At 35.8% G+C, this 24,998-nt stretch overlaps 1 protein-coding gene across 1 annotated transcript in view; it reads right to left on the bottom strand.

Annotated features, from left to right (window-relative positions):
- ric1 (RIC1 homolog, RAB6A GEF complex partner 1) overlaps positions 1-24,998 on the bottom strand; it is a 186,163-nt gene that overhangs the window by 49,700 nt on the left and 111,465 nt on the right. The window contains exons 4-8 of the mRNA XM_028804950.2: positions 18,323-18,430; positions 17,544-17,686; positions 7,825-7,958; positions 6,951-7,042; positions 425-513 (exon numbers count right to left, since the gene is read on the bottom strand). Of these exons, the coding sequence (XP_028660783.2) occupies positions 425-513; positions 6,951-7,042; positions 7,825-7,958; positions 17,544-17,686; positions 18,323-18,430 (566 nt within the window). The remainder of the gene's footprint in view (positions 1-424; positions 514-6,950; positions 7,043-7,824; positions 7,959-17,543; positions 17,687-18,322; positions 18,431-24,998) is intronic.

A 24,998-nucleotide genomic window follows, 5' to 3' on the forward strand; every position in this document is an offset into this window, starting at 1 on the left:
GCAAGTTGAGGAAAATTTTCGACTGGCGGGGGTATGAGAGAGTAAAATAAGGAGGCAGAGTGGGAGATAGGAAATTGAAAGAAAAAAAAAAAAAAGGAGTATTTGAGACTCCAGTGCTTGTACTCTGCATTTCAAAAAGGTGTGCAAATGGAAGGGCTAAAAAACAACTAGTAACAGGCATAGCTTATCAAAACCCAGCCCTGCACAACTTTACTTTGTGTTACCACTTTGTTCACATACTTCTGCTCTTTTTTAAAATAAACTTTAAAAAAATTTTTTTTTAATAAATCTTTTCCATTTATTTTGTGTTTTCACAGATACCACAGTTCTGCTCTTCTATCATACTTGATTACAAATCAAATGAAAGTAAATAAACACAACTGACATTACAGAGTTTGTTTCAGACATTCCACTAAGTACTTACCAGGGTAGTGTTTTGGAGTTAACTCCAGTTTGTGAGACAACTGCATGGATCCCGTAGTTGCATCAATTGAATACACTAAAACAGATCCACTGAAATATAAAACAATTCTAATCAAACATATTGCAAGGACATATAGTATACTTGATATATCAGGTTTTACAAGTGCAAGTGAACAAGCAGTGTGTGTCTAGTAATTGCCAAAAATGAATACTGTATTATGCTGTATAATTTTCATACATTTAATCAGTTTCTACATTCAATCTTTCAAATTCAGCCTTTCCTGGAGTTGGAGCCTATCCTGACTGCAGTGGGCACAGGCAAGGAACCAACCTTGGAAGGAATGTCAGCACACTATCATACACACTCACAAATCACTCATACTAGGTTAATTTAGAGGCACCTATTAATCTGAAATGCACATTGTTGAGGTATACAAGTACCACAAAAATACCTGGAGAAAAACTCAAAACTGAAAGTACAAATTTTCCAAAGATAGTGATTGGGCCCAGGATTTAAACCCAGTATCCTAGTGTAGTGAGGTAGCAATGCTAACCACTCTGTCACTGTTAGACCCATAGCAATAGAAAAAAGAAAGCCACCAGTTAGATGAAAATTGATGCAAAAGAAAGTTTAAAAATAACAAAAAAAATCTGGATTCGCCAAGATTTTCTTGTTTTTACACCCATAAAATATTAAAGCATGATAATAAAATTACACTTTATCTAGGATTTGATTGCTACTAAAAATGATGTGTTTTAAGTTGATGTTCAGCTTTATTACTTTGTACACATAGTATAATGAGATTCTTATTAGCACATCTAATATTGTCTAGTGACAACAGTATGTCATATTAAAAGGAAATTAATAAAATGCTATGTATTAAATAAAACAACAGCCGACTATATATATAAGAAACCTTGATGCAGCTGTCAGCAAGAGCAGCTGCCTTAAGAGCTGAGGGCAAAAACTTTCTATAAATCTAGTGAGACGAATGCTTATGGCTTTGAACTGTTCACCGAAAAACAGGAGGGTGAAAAGTAACAGTGCATGACAGCTGAGGACTTAGGAACAGTGTTTGTCTTTCTAAGGCAGCATGTGTCATATAAAGTAGTGCCCTAAGCTGGCAGTTGTAATCTGACTTCATCACCGTCCGCAGTGCTGAGCAGGTACCATACTAGTGCATTTGGACTACAATGACCAACCTAGAGAGGTTGGTGAGCAAAGTAGACAACATTGAGAGCTTTTTTAATTCAGTGGCTTAATAATTTTCCTCTGGTTCTAAGCAGTATATTAACAGTATGCATGTATTTCATGCATTAGTGGACTATTATAACCAACATTTATTTATCAGTTTTGATTTGCTAGTGCTCTGCATTTCCCCATGGTGATTTCTAACAGGTTTTCTCATGTTTGTGACCACTTTCGCATTCCCTAATGAAACAGAAAAAATACTCCTTAAAAAAAGAACCATTTTATTTTGCCCAAATTAATTTGAAATCCTTCTGAGGGCAACTTACTTTGGATCATTTAAAACACTGTTTTGAAGTATTTATATTGAAATAAAATACTTCAGCTTTTCCATTTTTCTGAAGGGACAATATGGCTCTTTTTTATGCTGCCATTTTGTTTTTTAAAATAACTTTGCCCATCATTTTGAGGCCAATGCATAACTTAAAAACTGAGAATCTTTGCATTCATAACATCTGAAATCAAAACATTACCTTCATTAGTAATTGATACAAGCAGTGATAGGTCAGTCCGGGCTTAATACCAGACACAATGAAGCAATTTCTGAAATGGCACAAGTACTGGGAAATATTAAACAAATGATAAATTTACAGTTGCAGCAGTGCGAGTTAGATTTTTTTTTTTTACATCAAAGTTCTTTATTAGGAAACCCATTGCCAGAAAAAAAGTGTTTTAGAAAAGTGATCAAACAAATTGTTCTCTTTTATACTCCTTTGACATTTGCTGAATAACAAAGTAATGTTCATTACAAAATATATTGATTTTTCTTGCAGAAAGCAAGTTTCTGCTTATTCTTTATATGTACGCCATCCATATGACAGGCAATGTTCATAAAACATTCTGGTAAGACAGAAGAGGCAATCTAAGCAAAGGGTAATGTACTTTGGAATACAGTAAGTATTGTATTATTTAGTAATAAGGACTGTGATTCACTTTTATTAAATCTCAATGCTCGTTGAGATCCATGCTTCGGTCTGCCATTAACTTTCATCATGGAGTCACAGAGGAATTTGATCAAAGTGAATTAGACAAAGCACTTCTAAGCCCATACTGATCCATGTTCTAATTACTTTTTAATAGCTACAATTGCATCTGCTTCTTGGGTGGTGTTTTAAAGCCCTGCATATTTGCTCCTTGATCAAAACCCACCACTGATCAATCCATCTGTTGCGAAGTTATTTTTAAATGGTTTATTTTATATTTATTTTAAAATCACACTTCTACCAGGTCTATTTTTTAACACAGACAAATTGCTGCACTAAGATTTATAATACTGTATACAGGTATTTTGAAAGGCATACTAAAACTGACAAGAGGTACAGATTAAGTTAATTGATCATTCCAAGCAGAGTGCAAGTGGATCCTGTAATTGACTGGAACCCTTTTCTGGCTGGTTCCCTGATTGAGATCACTGCATCTAGTAAAGCATTGAACTTCTGCGCACACATCTGAATTGGATTAAGGAAATTTAAGTGTTATGCTCTGCTGTATTTACATGTATTTTTTGCCTCCAGGTGGCAGTGTTTGCTCCAGATTAACATTCAGACTTTTTAATAAGGGCTTTGTCAGCTAGTTTCTGTCTCAGATGCGTGTAGCCATAGTGGAATTTGCCCAAGCAAAAGCATTCAATAATTACATTAAGGAAAGAACAATCTGGCATCACAGAGAATCAACAGTGAGTCATGGGGTTAATTCTTCTACCCTATTCTGCATAAGTAAAGCCATTTCAATAATCTGTAATTTTTTTTCCAGAAAACACTTTGAAATTTCTAAAACTTTTAATCAAGGAGACTAGAGGTGTAAACTTAGTCTATTCTACTGCTGGATCAACAACCGATTCTGCTGTTTTTAGGGACAGATATTTAGTATTTTTTTTGTGCAAATACAGTTGGACCTCCGTATCTGAGGGGGATAGGTTCCAGGCCACCCTGCGGATGCCAAATTCTACGGCTGCTCTAGTCCCTTATATAAAATTGCATAGTAATTGAATATAACCTACCCACATCATACTTTATATTTTAAATCATTTCTAGGTTACTTATTATACCTAAAATAATATAAATGCTGTTGTTTTTCAGTACTGTACTGTTTGAGGAATAAAGATTTCAGCAAGCGACATGCCACTTTTCAAAAGTTCTGAAAAGATTTATTTATTTTTTTCCATCAAGTGATAGCACTTTGCGGTCCATCTTATCCTTTGAGGGACTACTTTGACCAGTTAATTGCTTTTTAGGAGTCATTTTTTCACTGAAACAAACACAGAATGGTCCTAACAGCATGTTACAGTCAGGACTGCTGACTGAATGGCTTTTATTTATATATATATATATGTATGTATATATATATATATATATATATATATGGAAGAGAAGGTCTGTGATACGGTTTGCATATTTGCAGTTGGAGATCCACGAAGGGAGAAAAAACGAATCACGTATCAAAAATAGTTTTATTCCTGAGCTTTCAACCCCTATCAGGGGTCTTCATCAGAGGATAATGCTTAGACTTACAAGAATCAAAGGCAATATATAGCAACTCATTCAGTGTGGATGGGAGGGGGGGGGGGGTGTATATATATATATATATATATATATATATATATATATAAATAAAAAATATATATACATATATAAATAAAATATATATATATATATATATATATACACACACACACATACTGCCTGGCCAAAAAAAAAGTCGCCACCAAAAAAAAAAGGTCACACACTCTAATATTTCGTTGGACCGCCTTTAGCTTTGATTACGGCACGCATTCGCTGTGGCATTGTTTCGATAAGCTTCTGCAATGTCACAAGATTTAGTTCCATCCAGTGTTGCATTAATTTTTCACCAAGATCTTGCATTGATGATGGTAGAGTCTGACTGCTGCGCAAAGCCTTCTCTAGCACATCCCAAAGATTCTCAATGGAGTTGAGGTCTGGACTCTGTGGTGGCCAATCCATGTGTGAAAATGATGTCTCATGCTCCCTGAACCACTCTTTCACAATTTGAGCCCGATGAATCCTGGCATTGTCATCTTGCAATATGCCCGTGCCATCAGGGAAGAAAAAATCCATTGACGGAATAACCTGGTCATTCAGTATATTCAGGTGGAAATGCTCTTACTTTCACTATTAAACATAGACTCGAGTTCTACTGTTGTTTTTCTTCGATTTGATTTCACCAAACGTTTAAGTGATCACCGATCACGATCATTCAGGATTTTTTTCCGGCCACATTTCTTCCTCGAAGACGATGGGTCCCCACTATCCTTCCAGTTTTTAATAATGCGTTGGACAGTTCTTAACCCAATTTTAGTAGTTTCTGCAATCTCCTTAGATGTTTTTTCTGCTTAATGCATGCCAATGATTTGACCCTTCTCAAACAGACTAACATCTTTTCCACGACCATGAGATGTGTCTTTCGACATGGTTGTTTAAGAAATGAGAAGCAACTCATTGCACCAGTTGGGGTTAAATAACTTATTGCCAGCTGAAAGATAATCGCCCATGCAGTAATTATCCAATAGGAGGCTCGTATTTGCTTAATTAAATCCAGGTGGCGACTTTTTTTTTGGCCAGGCAGTGTGTGTGTGTGTGTGTATATATATATATATATATATATATATATATATATAAATAAAAAAAGCACTTTCTGCTCTGCATACGTGTGTCCCTGTCAATTACAACAACTTTGTCAGCTGAAACTTTTTTATATAATTTACAGAGTACTGACTAAATACAAGAAGTCTGTGTTTGTCGAAGCCGTTTTTAGCCTGCACATCTTTTTGCATGGTGTCCTAGCTGGTTATCTGCAGGGTGATGGATGAACTTCCATTTTCTGAATTGGGGGGATCGGCAGCTTAAAGGTGTCTGATATAAGTTTATCTTTTTTTTTGTTAATAATTGTTTAGTCTTTTTTGTTGGAGTATCTTTGTGTTCCAGAATATGTGTATGTTTTTTGTGATTTGTATAAGAGGAAGTGGGAGTGGAAAGGGAAATGGAAAGAAAGAAACAGTTTCCTAAATTGGCAAATGGTAGCGCGCAGAAGCTGAAGTAGAATAAGTGAGCAAGAAAGAGCTTTCCTTTTATATGGAAGATGACTCTCAAACAACAGTGTTGATTAATCTATCGATTTGAGAAAGGATGATTCATGTGAGCAGAGCTAGCCAATTGAAAAGTAGTGCGGTGGCTCACAATTGGCTGTCATATAGGAGCTGTAAGTTTACTCCTATGAGTCATTTTATTCAACTCCTATGGTGGGAGTCTATAACAGGGTATTTCTGGAAAATAAATTTTATTTAAACTATTTTAAACTTTACAGTACAACAAGGAGAAAAGCAAAGGGATTTGGGATCCCCTATATAACCCTTTGCACCACCTGAAAGCCTCAACATCAGAATTGCTGTAAGGACTCCAGAATATACGGTACATTTTATAAAGTTATTTATTTCATAGAGTTATAAATTATTCAGTGCATTTTTGCTGCTGTTGAAGTAGCTTCAGCACAGTTATGGTGAGTGAGCTGGCAGCTTCTGCAACCCCATTCAGAAGTGCATATGATTATCGCAGAATATTCCACAGACTGGAGCAAAGCAGAACTCAACTGCAGACAGGATTCATTTTTTAATGCTTACAATGGATCATGGAAGATCGAGCATTCAATTTAAAATAAGAAAAGAAAACCACTTTTAATATTGTATTTTAATGTGAAAATGTGCCTTATATTATGAACTTTAAGGACTGGACAAGTCAGAATAAATGAAATGTGACTGTTTGTGGATATTTATTAGAAGTTGTATCATCATGAAGGTATAATCACAAGCATCCTTTACCGCAGAAATAGGCCATCAACTGTGTATTTTAAACATGCCACTTAGCAGAGTGCAGAATTTTCTTCACATTTGGTTACGGACACTGCCAGGGAGAAGGAAATACTAAAAAATAAACTGTGTTGATGATAGGTTTATATTTACGCAGGTTTCATTATCTGTCTTATTGCATCGAAAAGGCTATTCAAGTGATGACAAAATATTAATAACCCTTTGTATTCTAAATTATATTTGGCAGACATTAAAGTTATAAGATTGTTAATTCTTTCATGTCCCATGTTTGATTATAGCAAACAAGTTCCACCTGCGATCTTGCTTATGAGTGAACAACGAAAAGAAATATGGGTGGAATTCAAACACAAAACAAAGCATTGTTACATTAAGAACTGCTTTTCATACAATACATTGGGAATATTACTTACTGAATTTAAGGATATAAAAAAATATTACCTTGCACATCCAAAAGCCATCAACCTGTACTTGTTGTTTATGGCTACACATGTGCCATCTGTTACATCCTGTGCCCAAACACCTTGGAGTTGCTTAAAAATGAGCAAAAAGCACATATATAAACTTAGGTCAAATAGGCAAAGGTACAGATTATCTTATTCCTCTTAATAAAATGAACATTTAAGGATACACATAAAGTAATGTAAATCCAAATTCTACTCAAGTAAAAGATTTTTAAAAAGGATGCCATCACACAAAAATAGTCTGCAAAAGTGGTTAGTTATATTGCTGAATATGCATCACTTTCCATAACAAAAACATTTGAGAAAGTAGCTGAAATGCCAATGGCCATGCTAAACAGCTTCCATATCTTTTGAAACGATCTCCAGTGCAGCACTGTTGTGTCATTTTCTTTTAAGTTAAGGATTAAGGCAATTTGTATACAAAAAGAATTTTAGCCTTTTTAAAATTTGTGGTTTTCATATTTTGGATAATTCATTTTACTAAAAGGTATTATAAAAAAATTACTTTCTAATAAAAGGTGTGCACAATTTTGAGTAAGCAACTCTGTTGAAAAACGTAAGTGAAACTAAAACTGTACCTTACTGAACTAACCTCTTAAGTCTAAAAAAATATACCATTAAGTCCTGCTTTTACTACAAGAGTTAAAGCGTGAAATGAAAATGGTAACAACAAAAATTAGAACTTTTTTAAAATCCCATTTGAAAGGTTTATTTTAAATTGATTTAAAATTTTCGGATTGAACTGAAAAGTTACATAAAACCTTTTGGCAAATTTTGTAGAGCAGTTCTAACATGCCCTGTAATATTAATATGCATGTCAACTGTGCAGCACAAACTACTATTCTACGTACCTCTGCAGTAAATCTGCTTGACATTGGTGTTATAAACCCTACACGGCCATCATTAAAAACAACAGCGAATCCATCAAGGGTTATGCAGTATTCCATCTCTCTAACATGCACACCCTCAAAGTCTAGTGAAGGACCTGAAAAAAAAAACAATTTGAAAATAAACACAGTTTAGGGGTTACCAACAACACCAAAAAAAAAAAAAAAAAAATGCTATGAGCCTTATGCTTAAATAATATGTATACGAGCAGGTTCGTATATATCTATACATATCTACATCTATTAATATCTTTCTTTCTCTTACATATAAAACCTTGGAGCAAATTACATTACTTTAGTAAACTGGTGTGCATTTTCAAAGATGTTATACTGCTACTGAGTTGTCTATAGTGTTTGTGGTTTACTTCAGCATGGTGCTACTGTTATATTTCGCTGTTCTTTACGTCTGTTGGCTACTAACAATGACTCTAACCTTGTGATACTCATGCAGCACAATACGTGATTTTGAATCATTGTGAAATCTTGGAAACAATCTTCTCATTTATCTAGCACTGCAATTCACTTAAAGTGACAGTTCCAGCAACTGAGGTGGCAAGACTTTAGCAGATGCAGTCATTAGATGTGACAAGCCTTCATTCCAAAACTCATTGTGAGTTGTTCCTGGACTTAAATCTGACACAGCCTTTAGGCAGTAACATGATCTTCCCTTAACTCACAAAGCAAATGCATTCCTGTAATTATCACCACCTTTTAATAATTTAATTGGTAAAGCAAAAGAAAAAGAAAAAACAGAGTTCTGATCTCCAACTTAGAAATAAGCTTGATAGTTGTTATTTATGGGTCCGTGTACTTTTTGGTATTTGAAATTTCATTTTAGAAGCAAAAATGAAAAAACGAAAATGAAAGGAATTTTCAGATTTTGATTTTTGATCAAAGAATGAAATGAGGGAAAATAAGGTATTTTTTAATTCTGTGGTAACAAATAGCAGTGATAAACTTAAAATTACACATACTTTTCTCGATTTATTTGTGATTCAAATAATGAAAGTGTAATAGCTCAAAAACAACAAAACAGACACATTTTCGTTGTCTGAAACCGGAGGTACTTCTTCTTCTGCGCGATTTTTGACGACATGTACGAACAGTCCTCCTTCTCACAACACATCAACCGACGGCCTTGAAGGCACTGCATCAGCAGAGGATGGATCATTACGTTGTTTTTTCGGAACAGTAAAAGAGTGACACTCCGGGAAGAGGACATAACTGCAGAAAAACTGAGTCGCATCTTTCAGGCAAAAATACAAGCTTTGCAAACTTTGCTTCATTGATGTGGCAGTTCTTTTATGAACGTTATTGTTATTACTTACTGTGAGGCAGCTAAAATTTGGTGATTTCCTTTCCTAACACTAGTCTGGCAATTTTTATAGTGCTAGCATTTTGAATGGTTGCTCATTGACTTTTACCAGCTACTATACAGTAAACATTTCGAGTATTAACAGTGTGCACAAATGTAACACGTTAGGAGAGCAATGTGATTTACAGAAAGTTTTCTTAACATGTGTTACACTTGTCAATGAGCAACCATTCACACATTTACACACATTCAAAATGCTAGCACTATAAAAATTGCCAGACTTAGTGTTAGTAAATGAAATCACCAAATGTTAGCTTTTTCACAGTAAGTAATAACAATAACGTTCATAATAGAACTGCCACATCAATTAAGCAAAGTTTGCAAAGCTTGTATTTTTACCTGAAAGATGCGACTCCGTTTTTCTGCAGTCATGTCCTCATCCCGGAGTGTCACTCTTTTACTGTTCCGAAAAACAACGTGATGGTTCATCCTCTGCTGATGCCATGCAGTGTAATTTCAAGGCCGTAGGTTGATGTGTTGTGAGGAGGACTGTTTGCACGTGTCGTCAAAAATCGTGCAGAAGAAGAAGTACCTCCGGTTTCAGACAACGAAAATGCGTCTGTTTTGTTGTTTTTGAGCTATTACACTTTCATTATTTGAATCGCAAATAAATCGAGAAAAGTAGGCCTATGTGTAATTTTAAGTTTATCACTGCTATTTGTTACCACAGAATTAAAAAGTACCTTATTTTCCCTCATTTCATTGTTTGATCAAAAATCAAAATCTGAAAATTCCTTTCATTTTCGTTTTTTCATTTTTGCTTCTAAATGAAATTTCAAATACACAAAAAGTACATGGACCGTTATTTTCCCTCATTTCATTGTTTGATCAAAAATTAAAATCTGAAAATTCCTTTCATTTTCTTTTTTTCATTTTTGCTTCTAAAATGAAATTTCAAATACCAAAAAGTACACGGACCATTTATACCTAACGTTTTGTGGGTATGCCTATTTTGATTATGATTCAATTCAGAATTTTAAGCATTTTTTGGGGCAATGCCTTTTGTGAGTGTGATTCAATTTAAAATATGTATGCAGGTCTTTTCTGTAGGTATTTATTTAATATAATTTAATTAAAAATTATTATGTATTCCTATTTGTTGCAAAACGAAATCCTTCACAGTGTTCATTTGTTGCATTTATTAATCAGTGCCGCCTCTAAAAGGTTTTCTGCAATTGAATCAATAAGAAAAAGTGGAATTGTGAAGCTTTATTCATAAAGCATAAATTTTGAGGAATACATTTCTAATTTAATTACATCAAAATTTATCTAGCAGAAGGTGGCAGAAGAAATGGGATACTTCAAGGGACTGAATGTCCTATTTAACTGTAAATAATTATACTTTAAATGGCTGCATTATTAGAGAAATAAGAGCTTGCATTACAGAAATTAGGAGCTTTTAATAGCTTTTTTGACTCAAATGAACTCTGTACAAATCCAGACAGCTATAGCACACAGATAGTCACCACATTTGCTAAATGTAACAACGCATTTGCTGCCATCATCAAAGAGTTCCAGGAAGCTTTTGTGCATTTCTGAAGCAAAGCCTCAGTAAAATGTTGTTACTTATACATCTCACATCTCTGAATTGAGAGATAAAAGTAAGAACAATGCATACTTTGTCACACTGCCTTATCAGAACGCTTTTTGAAAAAACTACTTATAAATAAAAAATTGTAGAGAATGCAGCAATTTTATGTATGGATTAAATAATAGAAGGCAGTGCTTCTGCTATTAGCTGATTCACTGTGAGCTCACTTCTCTTACAGACAAAATGTTCTAGTGTCTGGTTCCTCAATCACAGGATTACACCAGATGCATTAACAAGGGTGGCAGTCAGCATTGTCTCACATGCGACCACTTATTGAGCTTATACTGTATGGTAACTGAAACATTCACATTAGCCTGAACATTTATTCTCTGGGTAAATAGGAAAACCCAGAGAAAAAAAATAACTTCTAACAAGGGTTAAAATTCTATAGGCATTTTAAAGTGCATGTCTTGGAAAACTAATCATAATTATACTGTGAGAAAATAAGTAACTTTATGAACAAAACCAAATTAATTATGAACATGTATCCATTAAAATGAAACACTCAGGTAACCCATCTGAAGAAGTCTATCCCACCCTAATCTTATAAAAGACACTTAATACAATTTGAGGATGTAGGGAGCAGAGTTGATTCTAGCAGCACCATGGTACAAGGAACACACCCTACATGATATGTACCTGTCCATCACAGGGCCCACTCGCACAAAATACTGTAGGGACAATTTACAATTGCTGATTAATCTAACACTCAATTATTTTGGATATTGGAAGAAAACAGACTTAAATATTATAAATAAAAAAGAATATGCCATTTAAATTCAGTTCCCTTTTAGAAGGGTATAAAACCTTGGCAAATAATTAAGCAATTCACATTAAAGCAACTCACAGCTAATTGAGAAAATGAATGTACATATCATATAAACACATTTAGCAAAATACAGTGCATCCGGAAAGTATTCACAGCGCATCACTTTTTCCACATTTTGTTATGTTACAGCCTTATTCCAAAATGGATTAAATTCATTTTTTTCCTCAGAATTCTATACACAACACCCCATAATGACAACATGAAAAAAGTTTACTTGAGGTTTGTGCAAATTTATTAAAAATAAAAAAACTGAGAAATCCCATGTACATAAGTATTCACAGCCTTTGCTCAATACTTTGTCGATGCACCTTTGGCAGCAATTACAGCCTCAAGTCTTTTTGAACTAGGGGGCTCCGCCCCCTGCTCGCTTCGCTCGCCAACCCCTGGTGTTGGGAATGACAAAGAGCGTGATGTATGAATGAGATATAGAATAGTGTGACGGTGTAGATGATGCAAATAGAAAGCAAACAATAAAGTGTGTGGCACAGTGTAAAGGTTTATTTGAAAATTTCTTTGTACACGCCGTTTAAGTGTAAAAGGTAATTCCAGCTCAGAACTTGTAAGGTCATTTAAGATGGTTATTGTTGTGATCAGAGTCAAGTTTGTCAGAGCTTAGAAAGAGTTGTGTCTCTCCAGGAAGTAATGGAATGACTTGGGTATTAATGTTTTCCATATTAATATTTTTTGGACATAATATAGTGCGTTGTGTTAAAAGGGGCATTTGGTCTAATGAGATTGCTGTTCGAAATGTCTCTGTAACTAAGTTGTCGCAGATAAAGGCTTGAGGAATTGTAATAATATGTGCCTGAAGTCCAGCTGTATTGGTGAGTGTACCATCTCTCAGTTGTAATAAGCAATTGTTATGATCTGGTTCTGGACATCGTATCTTTTTTACTAACTGTATCTTTTGAAAGCAATGCCAATTGTCTGCGTATTTTAAGGTGCACTGAACAATAGCTGAGTGCATGGCATCTGGAAGAATAGCTAATCACTGTCTAAAATCTCCTCCTCATAAAAGTACCTTTCCTTCAAATCGAATATTATTATTCATAAACGTTTGTAGAAGTTTATGAATGGTGTTGAGTAAGTGACTTCATGCCATTGAACATTCATCAATAAACAACATTTTTTCAAGACGGATGTCACGTGCAGTGCCACCGTTAATGTTCATAGTGGATACCGATTTGTAGGATCTAATGTAGTTGATAAAGATTTCACTTTCAGGTACATCGTCAGTTATAAGCCTCTGTAGATATTCAGTATATGAATGTAAAGAAGGCAGTCTAATTTGACCCTTTTGACAACAACGTGTAAATGTATAACTTGTATTTCCAGTTGTTTCTTCAGGGAAGTGAACTGAATGACAATGATTGCAAATGACATTCATTAATCCGAATGAATTTTACTGGTGTATGTTTTTCTTGTGCCGTTTGAGAGGCGCGTTGTTGCATGTGTAGTATTTGGGACGTGTTGTTTTGGAGCTGTAATCGATTTGCCTGTGCTGTGTGAGAAGCCCGTTGTAGCCTTCGCTGCCATTAACGTATGTCTGAGACGGGAGGTGTTTCGTTTTGAATCCGTGCCTGTTGCGATGCAGCACTTTGATTGATAGTTTGCGTCATGTGGATCTAGGATGTAGATTTGTGCATATTTGCGTTGTTGATTTGTTTCAGGGTGCACTGTTCCAATGCGATGCAGTATTTGTGCACATATGGGAAAGTAGTATGGGCCATTGCCTTTTGGTGGCCTGATATTTACTCCGGTATATGCAAAAGCAAATGAACCATTGTAGGATCTAATGCAGTTCATAAAGTTTTTACTTTTAGGTACATCGTTAGTTAGAAGCTTTAGTTGAGCTTTGCGTTTTTGGAGTCGAGACATTTTTTCTTTTAGAAATATGGATAAGTAATAAGGAGAATTGCACTCACTGTTAATATGGAGCCTTTTCTGCGGTTGAACGGTTAATAGTGCCTTATTGTAATGAGATCCACCTATGCTGCATAGCCGTCTATTTTGTTGTTTCTTTCGTTTTCGTGTGTTTGTTCCTGTTATCATTTCCTTTTCGTTTTGTACCCGTGACCGTGTATTCATGACTTGTTTCTTTCTCAGCATGCGAAATATGGATAAGTAATAAGAAGGATCGCAGTCACTGTTAATATGTTTCTTTTTCTGCAGTTGAACGGTTAATAGTGCTTTATTGTAAGGAGATCCACCAATGCTGACACCTATGCTGTCCAGTGTGAAGGTGTTGATGTTCACTTTAGAATATGTGGCTTTGGGTGTCACTTCTTATGGATGTGTGTGTGTGTGTGTGGGGGGGGGGGGGTTGAGGATTGTTGTCACACGAGCGTCTTCTTTCTTTTTGTGTTCCTGTGTCTTGTTGAATCCCCCTCTTTGTGTGTGTCCCGTCCCTTGCTTGTAGAGTCTGTGGGGTGGTTTTGTGTTCTTTTTTTTGTGTTCCATGGGCTTGTTGAATCCCCCTCTTGGTGTGTGTCCCGTCCGGTGCCTGTAGGGGGGGGGGTGCCTTGCTGTTGTGCGCGAGCCTCTTTTTTTTTTTTTTTTTGGGTCTAGTTTCGTGTGCAATGTGTTTCGTGCTTTGCTTGCGTTTGAATACTTTTTTATGTGCCGTTTCCTTTTTTTCGGTGCTCTTTGCGCCTCATTTCTCAATTTTTCCTGTGCTCACTCCTTTTTTCTGTGGTCTTGTCCGCCTCTCGCGGCCCCTCATCCGCCTCTCTCGCCCTCTTCTATCCGCCTTTCTCGGCTCCTCAGCCGGCCCTCGCGGACTCTTTTTGCGCCTGCGCAGTACGTCTTTTTGCAGCTACGGCCCATTGCCGGATGTGCCTGCGTCCATCATCCGGTTTAGCATTCTCGGTTAGTAATATGGATATGATGCCAAAAGCTTGGCACACCTATCCTTGGCCAGTTTCACACATTCCTCTTTGCAGCACCTCTCAAGCTCCATCAGGTTGGATGGGAAGCATCGGTGCACAGCCATTTTAAGATCTCTCCAGAGATGTTCAATCGGATTCAAGTCTGGGCTCTGGCTGGGCCACTCAAGGACATTCACAGAGTAGTCCTGAAGCCACTCCTTTGATATCTTGGCTGTGTGCTTAGGGTCATTGTCCTGCTGAAAGATGAACCGTTGCCCCAGTCTGAGGTCAAGAGCGCTATGGAGCAGGTTTTCATCCAGGATGTCTCTGTACATTGCTGCAGTCATCTTTCCCTTTATCCTGACTAGTCTCCTTGTCCCTGCCGCTGAAAAACATCCCCACAGCATGATGCTGCCACCACCATGCTTCACTGTAAGGGATGGTATTGGCCTGGTGATGAGTGGTGTCTGGTTTCCTCCAAACATGACGCCTGGCATTCACACCAAAGAGTTCAATCTTTGTCTCATCAGACCAGAGAATTTTCTTTCTCATGGTCTGAGAGTCCTTCAGGTGCCTTTTGGCAAACTCCAGGCGGGCTGCCATGTGCCTTTTAATAAGGAGTGGCTTCCGTCTGGCCACTCCACCATACAGGCCTGATTGGTGGATTGCTGCAGAAATGGTTGTCCTTCTGGAAGGTTCTCCTCTCTCCACAGAGGACCTCTGGAGCTCTGACAGAGTGACCATCGGGTTCTTGGTCACCTCCCTGACTAAGGCCTTTCTCAGATCGCTCAGTTTAGATGGCCGGCCAGCTCTAGGAAGAGTCCTGTTGGTTTCGAACTTCTTCCACTTACGGATGATGGAAGCCACTGTGCTCATTGGGACCTTCAAAGCAGCAGAAATGTTTCTGTAACCTTCCCCAGATTTGTGCCTCGAGACAATCCTGTCTCGGAGGTCTACAGACAATTTCTTTGACTTCATGCTTGGTTTGTGCTCTGACATGAACTGTCAACTGTGGGACCTTATATAGACAGGTGTGTGCCTTTCCAAATCATGTCCAATCAACTAAATTTACCACAGGTGGACTCTAAGCTGCAGAAACATCTCAAGGATGATCAGGGGAAACAGGATGCACCCGAGCTCAATTTTGAGCTTCATGGCAAAGGCTGTGAATACTTATGTACATGTGCTTTCTCTATTTTTTTATTTTTAATAAATTTGCAAAAACCTCAAGTAAACTTTTTTCATGTTGTCATTATGGGGTGTTGTGTGTAGAATTCTGACGAAAAAAATGAATTTAATCCATTTTGGAATAAGGCTGCAACATAACAAAATGTGGAAAAAGTGATGCGCTGTGAATACTTTCCGGATGCACTGTACATTTGGGGGGTTGGGAAAAACTGAACCAACATTTCTCAGACTTCAAGGCGCAAAAAGCTGAAAAATCTCTGTTCTTTGTTATTTTGTAGAAAAGCAATTAAAGGTTAATCAACCTTAAAAGAAATCTCTACATAATTATCTGTTGCTTCTTTTCATTCTTTTGCTATGTCTAGAACGCCAAGTGATGAACTAAAGCCGATGTCCCAATACAGTGGAACCTCGGTTCATGAACGTCTCGGTACACGTACAACTCTGTTTACGACCAAAACCTTCGCCAAACTTTTGCCTCGGTTCACGACCACACACTCGGTATACGAACAAGCCAGTTTCCCTTTCGGTTTGTGCGCACCGATGATTTCCGCACCTGTTGCATTGTTCTCGGTCAGACGTGCGTGCTTGCACGTGCGTGCGTGCTTTCGCTGTGAACTCTTTGTGCTCTATTTCATTTCCTTTCCGGTTCATGCATGCCGATTACTGTATTTAAGCACATGTTCAGCCTCTCCCTGTTCATTGTTCTCAGTCAGACGTGCGTGCTTTACCTGTGAACTCTTTGTGCTGTACAGTATTTCCTGTGCTTTTGCAGTTAACCATGGCTTCTAAGCAAGTGAAGAGTGGTGAGAAGAAAGTGTTTATTTTTTTTCCATGTGCTTAAAACTCATTTAAAAAGAGTGTATACAGCGATCGGGTTGTAATGCTATTAGCGTGAACTCCTGCAATGTTTCTGTCTTGGTTGGCTTTTAAATAAAGTTCGGATTTGTTCAAATGTTCCTTTTTTCCCCCTGTGCTTAAAACTCATTTAAAAAAAAAGTGTTTATACAACGATCGGATTGTAAGGCTATAGCGCGAACTGCTGCAATGTTACAGAGAGAGAGGGCTCGTGTGCTTCTGAGAGACAGAGGGGGAGGGGGCTTGCGTGCTACTGAGAGAGAGAGAGAGAGAAGGGGGGGGGGGGGGCTGGGGAGGCTCACGTGCTGCTGAGCAGGAAGCCTGGGTGTTTGTGTCAGTGTTATTCAATGTTTTTACATTAGTTTACTATTACACTGTGCATTCTTTGGTGTAATTAACTATATTTGTGCTTAAAAATCTTTAAAAAAATATATTTACATACAGTTTGTACGGTCTGGAACGGATTAATTGTATTTACATACAATCCTATGGGGGAAATTACTTTGGTTCACGACCAAATCGGTTTACGACCAGAGGTTTGGAACGAATAATAAAGTGTTGCCCAATAGAGCCGGTGCTATATGAAAGGTTAACAGGTATGGCAAGTTCAGCCACAACCTCTGAGTATCTAAAATTATGTAAATGAAGACTACAAATGAATATTGTTGGAAAGGTCATCTAATGTGAACTGCAATTAAGTGGAGAACATCAGCTTTTGCGACAGAATTTTATCCGAAACACAATATTTAATAAAGTATCTATCTATCTATCTATCTATCTATCTATCTATCTATCTATCTATCTATCTATCTATCTATCTATCTATCTATCTATCTATCTATCTATTTGTCACAGACTGTGGAGAAATCTTCTTAATTAAAACAAAGAGCCTGGAAACAAAACATGACATTCATTTAACAGCAGCAATGTACTGATCATTTTCAAACTATTCTTTAGAATACTGTATATTAAACCTACCACGTGATGACTGCAAGTCTGCAGAAATAGGAACGGTACAGAGATTGATGGCCTTTCTACCATTTGTGACGCCTTCCCAGTGCAGGAGATGAAGCAGTCCATCAGAAGTGGCTACCATTAAATCATCATGCATTGACTGCAAACTGAACCAAAGTAAGTACTTGTTACTCAGATTCTACAGTGCTACCAACCACAGAGGATGAAATTACTACACAGATCATATGCATGCACTAAATATTAAAAACAAACTTCATTTATTAAAAAAGTAAATACAAGTTAGAAGAAATTAGAAAAACCATTTTCTGGCACAAATTGGATAAGTTGGCCCTGTTTTCAGACACTGCCTATTCAAATTAAAATTGCTTGCTGGAACACTACTCAAAACTTTGAAGGAATATTGTAAATTATTAAAGGATACAAAAGGAAAATATCAGTCCACATCAGCGAAATTCTACCAGAAAACACAAAGTGCTGCATGAATGTCAAGCATCCATTTGTCACCTTGCTCATGGAAACATGCACCCTGTGTTTAACTTCCAGAGCCATTTACAAGAACCTAAGAGTGATTCACTACCTTATAATTAGACTTTGCTCTCTTGGATATTAAAACAAAAATTACAACCTGAATGACACAACATATTTTAATCCTTTTTGTTGGATCAGAATGGTTTAATTTAAATGAAAGAGCTGTCTGTCTAAAATAAATAAAGACATACATTTTTATTTAAAACACATAGACTCTTGTTACTCTAAATACACATATCTTACAGATAATTTACCTTGTGATAGGTGCTTGTAAATCAATAACTGTCTTCATTTCTACACTTAGCATTGGAGCACATTGTTCTTCTTTGTAGCCTGGTGTCAATTTCACACGAGAGCTGCCTCTGTTTATATTAAAAAAAAAAAAAAAAAAAAAAAGGAAAACCACTATTATCCCTTCTCAGTAAACAACTCCAATAAAAACATCAGTACCATAAAGCCTGAGGGCATGTCCTACAGAGAACACGTTGGAACATCCTTTAATTTTGAGTACGACTCTAAAAAAGAGGGCATTCAGTATTCAGTTTACTTGAAATAGAGCACATCTGAAACCAAGAAATTCTTTGCCTATAGCAGGGCATTCAAGCTTTTAATCCTGCTAGTACTTGTGCTGTCTTAATGTTTAATGTATGTCACAGGACTGTGAGACACTGGGAACTAAGACAGTGTAGTAAAAATGTAGCAGTATAAACAGATGACTTACATTTTTAACAAAAAAATATTACTAAGTTCTTATAACATCCCTTAAAAGCGAAATTACTGTACAATGCGCATGTCCACATAATGTAAACACAAACATATTGCCCTAAACACAGACACATATACAGTAGACACATATACACACACATGTTCATAAATATCTAAGCCATCATTTTGTTCAGTTGCTTGAAAAGATTATGTTGCTGCAATAGGGATGTTTATAAAATATAAGGGTTAGCAAAACTAACACAGTTCTACACGTCAGGGTTACCCACTGCACACAATATCTACTATTAATAAAAACCTACAAATACTATATATACAGCATGCATGAAAACAAACGTACACATGAATACTGGGCACACACACACAAAATATATCCAAAGCAAACTGTTAGTGAACTTTTTTGCACTTCAAATACATCATTGGCTTTTTTCATAGGACAAAAATTACTTAACTTCGATTCAATTTTTATTTGAAATACATGCAAATTATTAAAAGTTAAAAGATGTTATGGTACCCTACAGAGCATTTTATCAACAATCAAGTGAGCTTTAGTCTGTACAACTGGAGATTTAATGGATATGTTTGTTTTTTTATTTTTGTTTCTGTATCTGTATTATAAATATTGAACAACTCTTATTCATAGACAGTCTTTTGATCAGGATCACTAAATAGAGGCAGGTTTTATACACATTACACACTGCACAGTATTGATAAAGTGTCATAAGATCTCTCAAGTGCAAAAGACAGTCAAGAGGTGAAAATAAGACAAAACCTACAAAAACAAGACAGTAAGACAGCATACATTGAAAATATCTAAGATGAGGTGGGTGTGGTTTAGCAAATTTATACTGTAAATGCAAAGAAAAGTTGAGCATAGAAGCATATGTTAATGTGGAGATGGTCAAATGTCAGAGGAAGTTGTTGCATTTGGTGAGGAGTTTCTGGATGCTCCTTTATCTTTTCTTAGAGCAGGGGTGTGAAGAGCGCAGGAGTACAGAGGTGAATATCACTGGTACTAAAGTACTATGTAGTGTGCACTTATTGAAGCAGGTACACATCTTTACTCATGAATACAGTTTTTCATGTTTTGTTACACATGCCATGTATCACAAATCATAAATAACAAATTACTAGTTAGTTACTTGCAATAAGCAACAGCTACCAGTAAGGTTTTCCTTATGGCTGTCAACAACCAGCTACGACATAGTGTTGTCATTCTCTTTTTAATTATCACAGTCATTTGCAACTAATAAAGCCAGCTTACTGTAACTACATGACAAATGCTAATAAGTTCAACATAAAATATGCAGTTATAAAAATGAGCCCAAGTGTTAACATTTGATATCCTGTCAAAAATACAGCTAAAGTTATTTAAGTTATTCTAGGATTGTGATTCAGAATATGATGAGTTTACAAACAGTAACAATACACCACATTAAGCATCAAGAAGTAATAGTTTAAGTGGCTCAAACATTGAAGTAATTTGAATTTATAATCAATAACCATGGACTTTTCAAAGTTGAAACCATGAGAGGGATTTGGCTTCAACCTTGCAGTAGTTATCACATGCTTATCTGTTAAATTGAAAAGACATTCATCTGCAGATCTCCTGCTCAATTTCTTATGCTATTTTACAATCTTTCTACTTCAAAATCTTACATTTCTCATGATTGACAAAGGGTTTGCCTATAGAAATTTTTACTACAAATTTAATTTAAAATTACAAATTGAATCAGTTTGTCAATTTCAGGAAATTGAAAAATACCACATGGATAAAAAACATGCCTTAAAGTTTTCAAACATATTTTTAGGAAGTAAAATTCATTATTTTACGTGAAAATGCAATACATTCAAAAAAGAAATGCTTGCTTGGCACCCATATCAAAAATCCATGTGTTTAAAATATAGTAATAAAATTACTGCAATGGAAAAGGGCCGGTACTTTAAACCAACAAAATCCATAATAATGCGAAACAATAAAATGAATGTATGCGTTTTAAAACCATGAATTTTTCATGAATTTTATTGTCCTCTGGACATGCGACTACTACTACTACTGTTCATTTAAAAGACCAAAGGTGGAAGCATCAAACACCGAATGTGCAGAAAACCATATACTTAAGATATGTTTTATAACTAAATCCCCTATTTCAGTTACCTCTATGATAATGAACCTCATCAACAGCACACTACATGCTGAAGTAACTTTTATAAAACTGTTTTGACACATGGATCATCCACAGGAAATACTCAGCAACAGAGTGCACACAGACTCTCCGATACGCTGAAGTCTAACTGACTCAGCATTCAGAGCTAACCCTTACAATGAAGTCCACTGTATCTTTCATGCAAACATCTTAGATTTTGACTACTGTCGATATATTCTGTTTGTATTACTACTGATTGAATGACAGAGTGAGTGGTGAAAGTTTTCAGAGCAATGTACCCTCAGGATGAATGAGGTGTTGTATAGAGAAGCAGGGGTGTGGGGCTTTGGGGGGAGTTGGCACGTAGGCTTAGAAGAGCATAATCGCCATTCTAATTAAAATGTTGCTGTGCTTCCTTCATCAGCCGATACTAAACTGGCATACAACACACATTTTCTTTATTGGATATTATTAATAAGATGACGAGATTTAGTGATGCTCCTAATGAATGGTATTTGTGAGTTTTTTGCTCTTTAAAACAATCAGTATGAAGCAGATTTTTTAAGACAATGATAGCGTGCCATGTGCTCAAACAACCATTGATTTGAATTGGGGCTTTTCTCTACTAGAGGACTGTGGGAAGGAAGAAGAAATCTGTGTATTACTTTACCCGTAAAAGGCAGAAAGCTGCAGCACATCATCTTGCGACAGATTATTGTGTTGTTGTGCTCTTTTTAAACCCATCTACTTTAATGTTAGTCTAATACAATTGAGAAATCAAACTTCAAAAAAAAAAAATGAATAAGAAAATGACAAATAGAGCTTAGCACAGAAAGACATAAAGTACAAATATGTTATAAATATACATCTTACACTACTGCAATTTCCTTAATGCAAAATAAAAGAAGGAAAACAAAGGCCAAATAATTACATCAATTAAAGATAAAATTACTCATTGATTGTGAAATTGGTTGGAACAAAAACCCATAGCCACTGAACTGACCCCCAGGACTAAACTTGATAACCACTGATGCCAAATATTTAAATGTGGATAACAGAAAAAGCAATGTTCATTAGATTAAATATGATATGCTGAAGATAATGAAAGAGATGTCTGTATGAGCCACCGTAACATTAAAGAAAGGTTTACACATGTTCATTTCAGATGTCTTATTATTATTAATTACACAATAAAATGCATTCTATCACTGTCTGCTAGGCATTCATTTTCTGTGCTAAGCAGTATCAATTATCAAACCAATAAATAAGTGTAGTAGTATAAAGCTTATAAGGTGTTCAAAAACAATACATGAGAAAATATTATAAAATTGAATGTGTAATCAAAATGTTTGATAGTGATATTCTATAAAATAAAAGGCATGGCTGTGTAAAAGTATAAAAAATAGTAAATATACTGTATTAATGCTTTGTCTTTTCCAAGAATGTAACTCATAAATTAGAATGCTGCATTATAAAATGATTACAAATTAATAACAAAAATCATGTAATGAATGACAAAAAATCAGATCATTAAATTGTAATTGTTTCAGAATTTTTTTGAAACTGGGAAATCTAGAATATTTGAATATTGGAATACGAAAAAAAAAAAACAGAGAATATAGTAATCTCAAACGTATACACACACACACACGCGCCATGAAATCAGATGACAAATTGTACAATGAGCAATAGTAACTAGCAACACTGAGACTGGAAGAATCTGAAAATTGTAATAAGTAAGACACAAAGCTAACAGACTGATTATTAACTTTTGTAATAGGCATTATAATATATGATACAGTGGAAAATGAGACATATACAATAGTTAATTTGTCCCCAAAATGAATACTAAATGAATCAAAGGTCTGTTTGTATTATTGTTCCCATGAGAAGAGTTGATTTTACTCACATCTAAGAGAATGCCTGTAATCTTTCAGATTCACTAGCATACAGTAAATATTGGCAGTTAGTTAACTGTATAAACCAGATTTTTACTTAAACGCTCAAAAAGTAATATTAATTAAAATAGCATATATCATTAATCTTTTGTTCTTTTCACATAGCATTCTGGCCTTACTCTTTCTTTAGGGTGCTATAGAAGAAGAACAAAGACTTGGTGATTAGTATTTTCATGTCTTTATTTAATGTACTTCAAAAAAGTAACCTTTGGTTCCCACTCGGATTCAAATCTACTTTTACATTCAAATTATAATTATATAAAATGCTAGAAAACTTTTGTTGCCCATGGATCTTAAAATCTTGTCAAAATTTACACATTTAGGTTGCTTTCTCCAGTTGTGATTCTTCATTTCTAAAAGGCTAATTCAGCGACAAGAAAAACATTTTTGAAGTGATCCAGAAGGAATTACAACTTGTCATGCCCCTTACAATAGCCTAAAAGCTGAATAAAAAAACGGAATCATATTTTCTTTTGAAATTGTGTGTACCCAAAATAAAGAAGAGCAAACATGAGAATACAGTCTAGCCGATTTCCTCAGCTTTTAATACTAAAGTCAAATGCTACTCCTGAAATTGTTTGTGGTAAAGCTTCCAAAAATAAGGATACCAGAACAAAATGCACTTTGTTTAGATAGCATTCTCCATCAGCTGATCAAATTAATTTTCCACTGACAAGCAGTACAGCAGATGCAACCAAACTCATAGAAATGAATGAAAATATACTCATTTTGATAAATGAAGCATTCTGTATTTTAGTTACCAGGGGTGGCCAACTCCAATCCTGGAAAGCCGCAGTGGCCAATCCTCACCAATAACAAATCATATTTAATTTCATACCTTGTTAATGTTTTAACTCTACACTGTCAGTTCATGCTTAAATCAGATTTTGCTCCTTTCTAATGATACCTGCATCATCTAAATGATTTGAACACTAAAACAGAGGAGTAATTTTCAGTTCCTTACTTTCTCTTCGGTTTCCTTATGAGTACTTAATTAAACCAAATAGTGAATGATAAGTATAGACGGGTAGAAACGGAGACAAGCTAGATGTAGAACTGCTGATTGCTTTGTGATTTGCATGTTATTCCTAATAAGGAGCAGTTAAAACAATTAATACAGCTGTTTAAGACTGAAATAAGCAATTAAGAATTAAAAATCTTAACAAGTGACAAAAATTAAAATGAAGCAAAAAAATGTCACTTGAGCAATAAGTGCTTCATCGGCAATGAATGATTTCTCATTGAACAATTGGGTTGGAAGAACAACCGGAAGCCACTGCAGCCCTCCAGGACCAACACTGCTCAGTCCTGATTTAAAGGGTCTGAGTCTTAACACTAGAATCTCTGAAGCCTACAAAAAAAACTCGTAATCCTGGGCCACCTTAAATTCCTTTGCACCTCTCCATTAGAATCTTCTGTTTTGCAAATGTGTAGATCAAAACAAGCAGCCTGCTATCCCATCCCCCCACCACCGCAATTCAACTCAACTCAAGCAAAAAGTTCTCTCAGCTCAAGTCTGTTTATCTCGGTGTGAGGTGCCTGGAGTTGTACAGGGTAAGTAATAAATCATTATTTGGAACACATGCATTTCATTTGTGTTCTGTGTCTACAACGATCTGGGTAAATGTATAGTAGGATGACAGGAAATGCAAGGCAAGAAATGTTATAGCACCAATGACAAAATTTTGACATGAAGTCAAAGACTGAAGTCCAAAAATGAAATAAGCACTTTCACAAAAGGTACACATATAACAAAACAAGTGCACTTTTTCTATCTATTCAAGAATATAACCAAAGAGAAAGGAATCAGTTAGGGTACGAAACTGACACAACCGCTTGGGTGGTGCAGCGGTAAGAACTACTGACTCATAATCAAGACGTTGCCAGTTTTGATTCTAGGTGCTTCCCAGAATTACCGTTTTGAGTAATGACTGCTCTTATTGGTACTATTATAGAATAAAAATTTCCATTAGATATGAGTGTACAACAGCCGGTGTAAATTTATGGTATTTGTAAAGGTTAGGGTTTTTTTTTTTTTTTTTCAATTCAGTTTAATTCACTCAGTCACGTTCACGCTCCCCCCAAGCTGACCCTGCTGTTTT

This window comes from Erpetoichthys calabaricus, chromosome 7 (genome assembly GCF_900747795.2).
Source record: "Erpetoichthys calabaricus chromosome 7, fErpCal1.3, whole genome shotgun sequence".
NCBI classification, from domain to species: domain Eukaryota; kingdom Metazoa; phylum Chordata; class Cladistia; order Polypteriformes; family Polypteridae; genus Erpetoichthys; species Erpetoichthys calabaricus.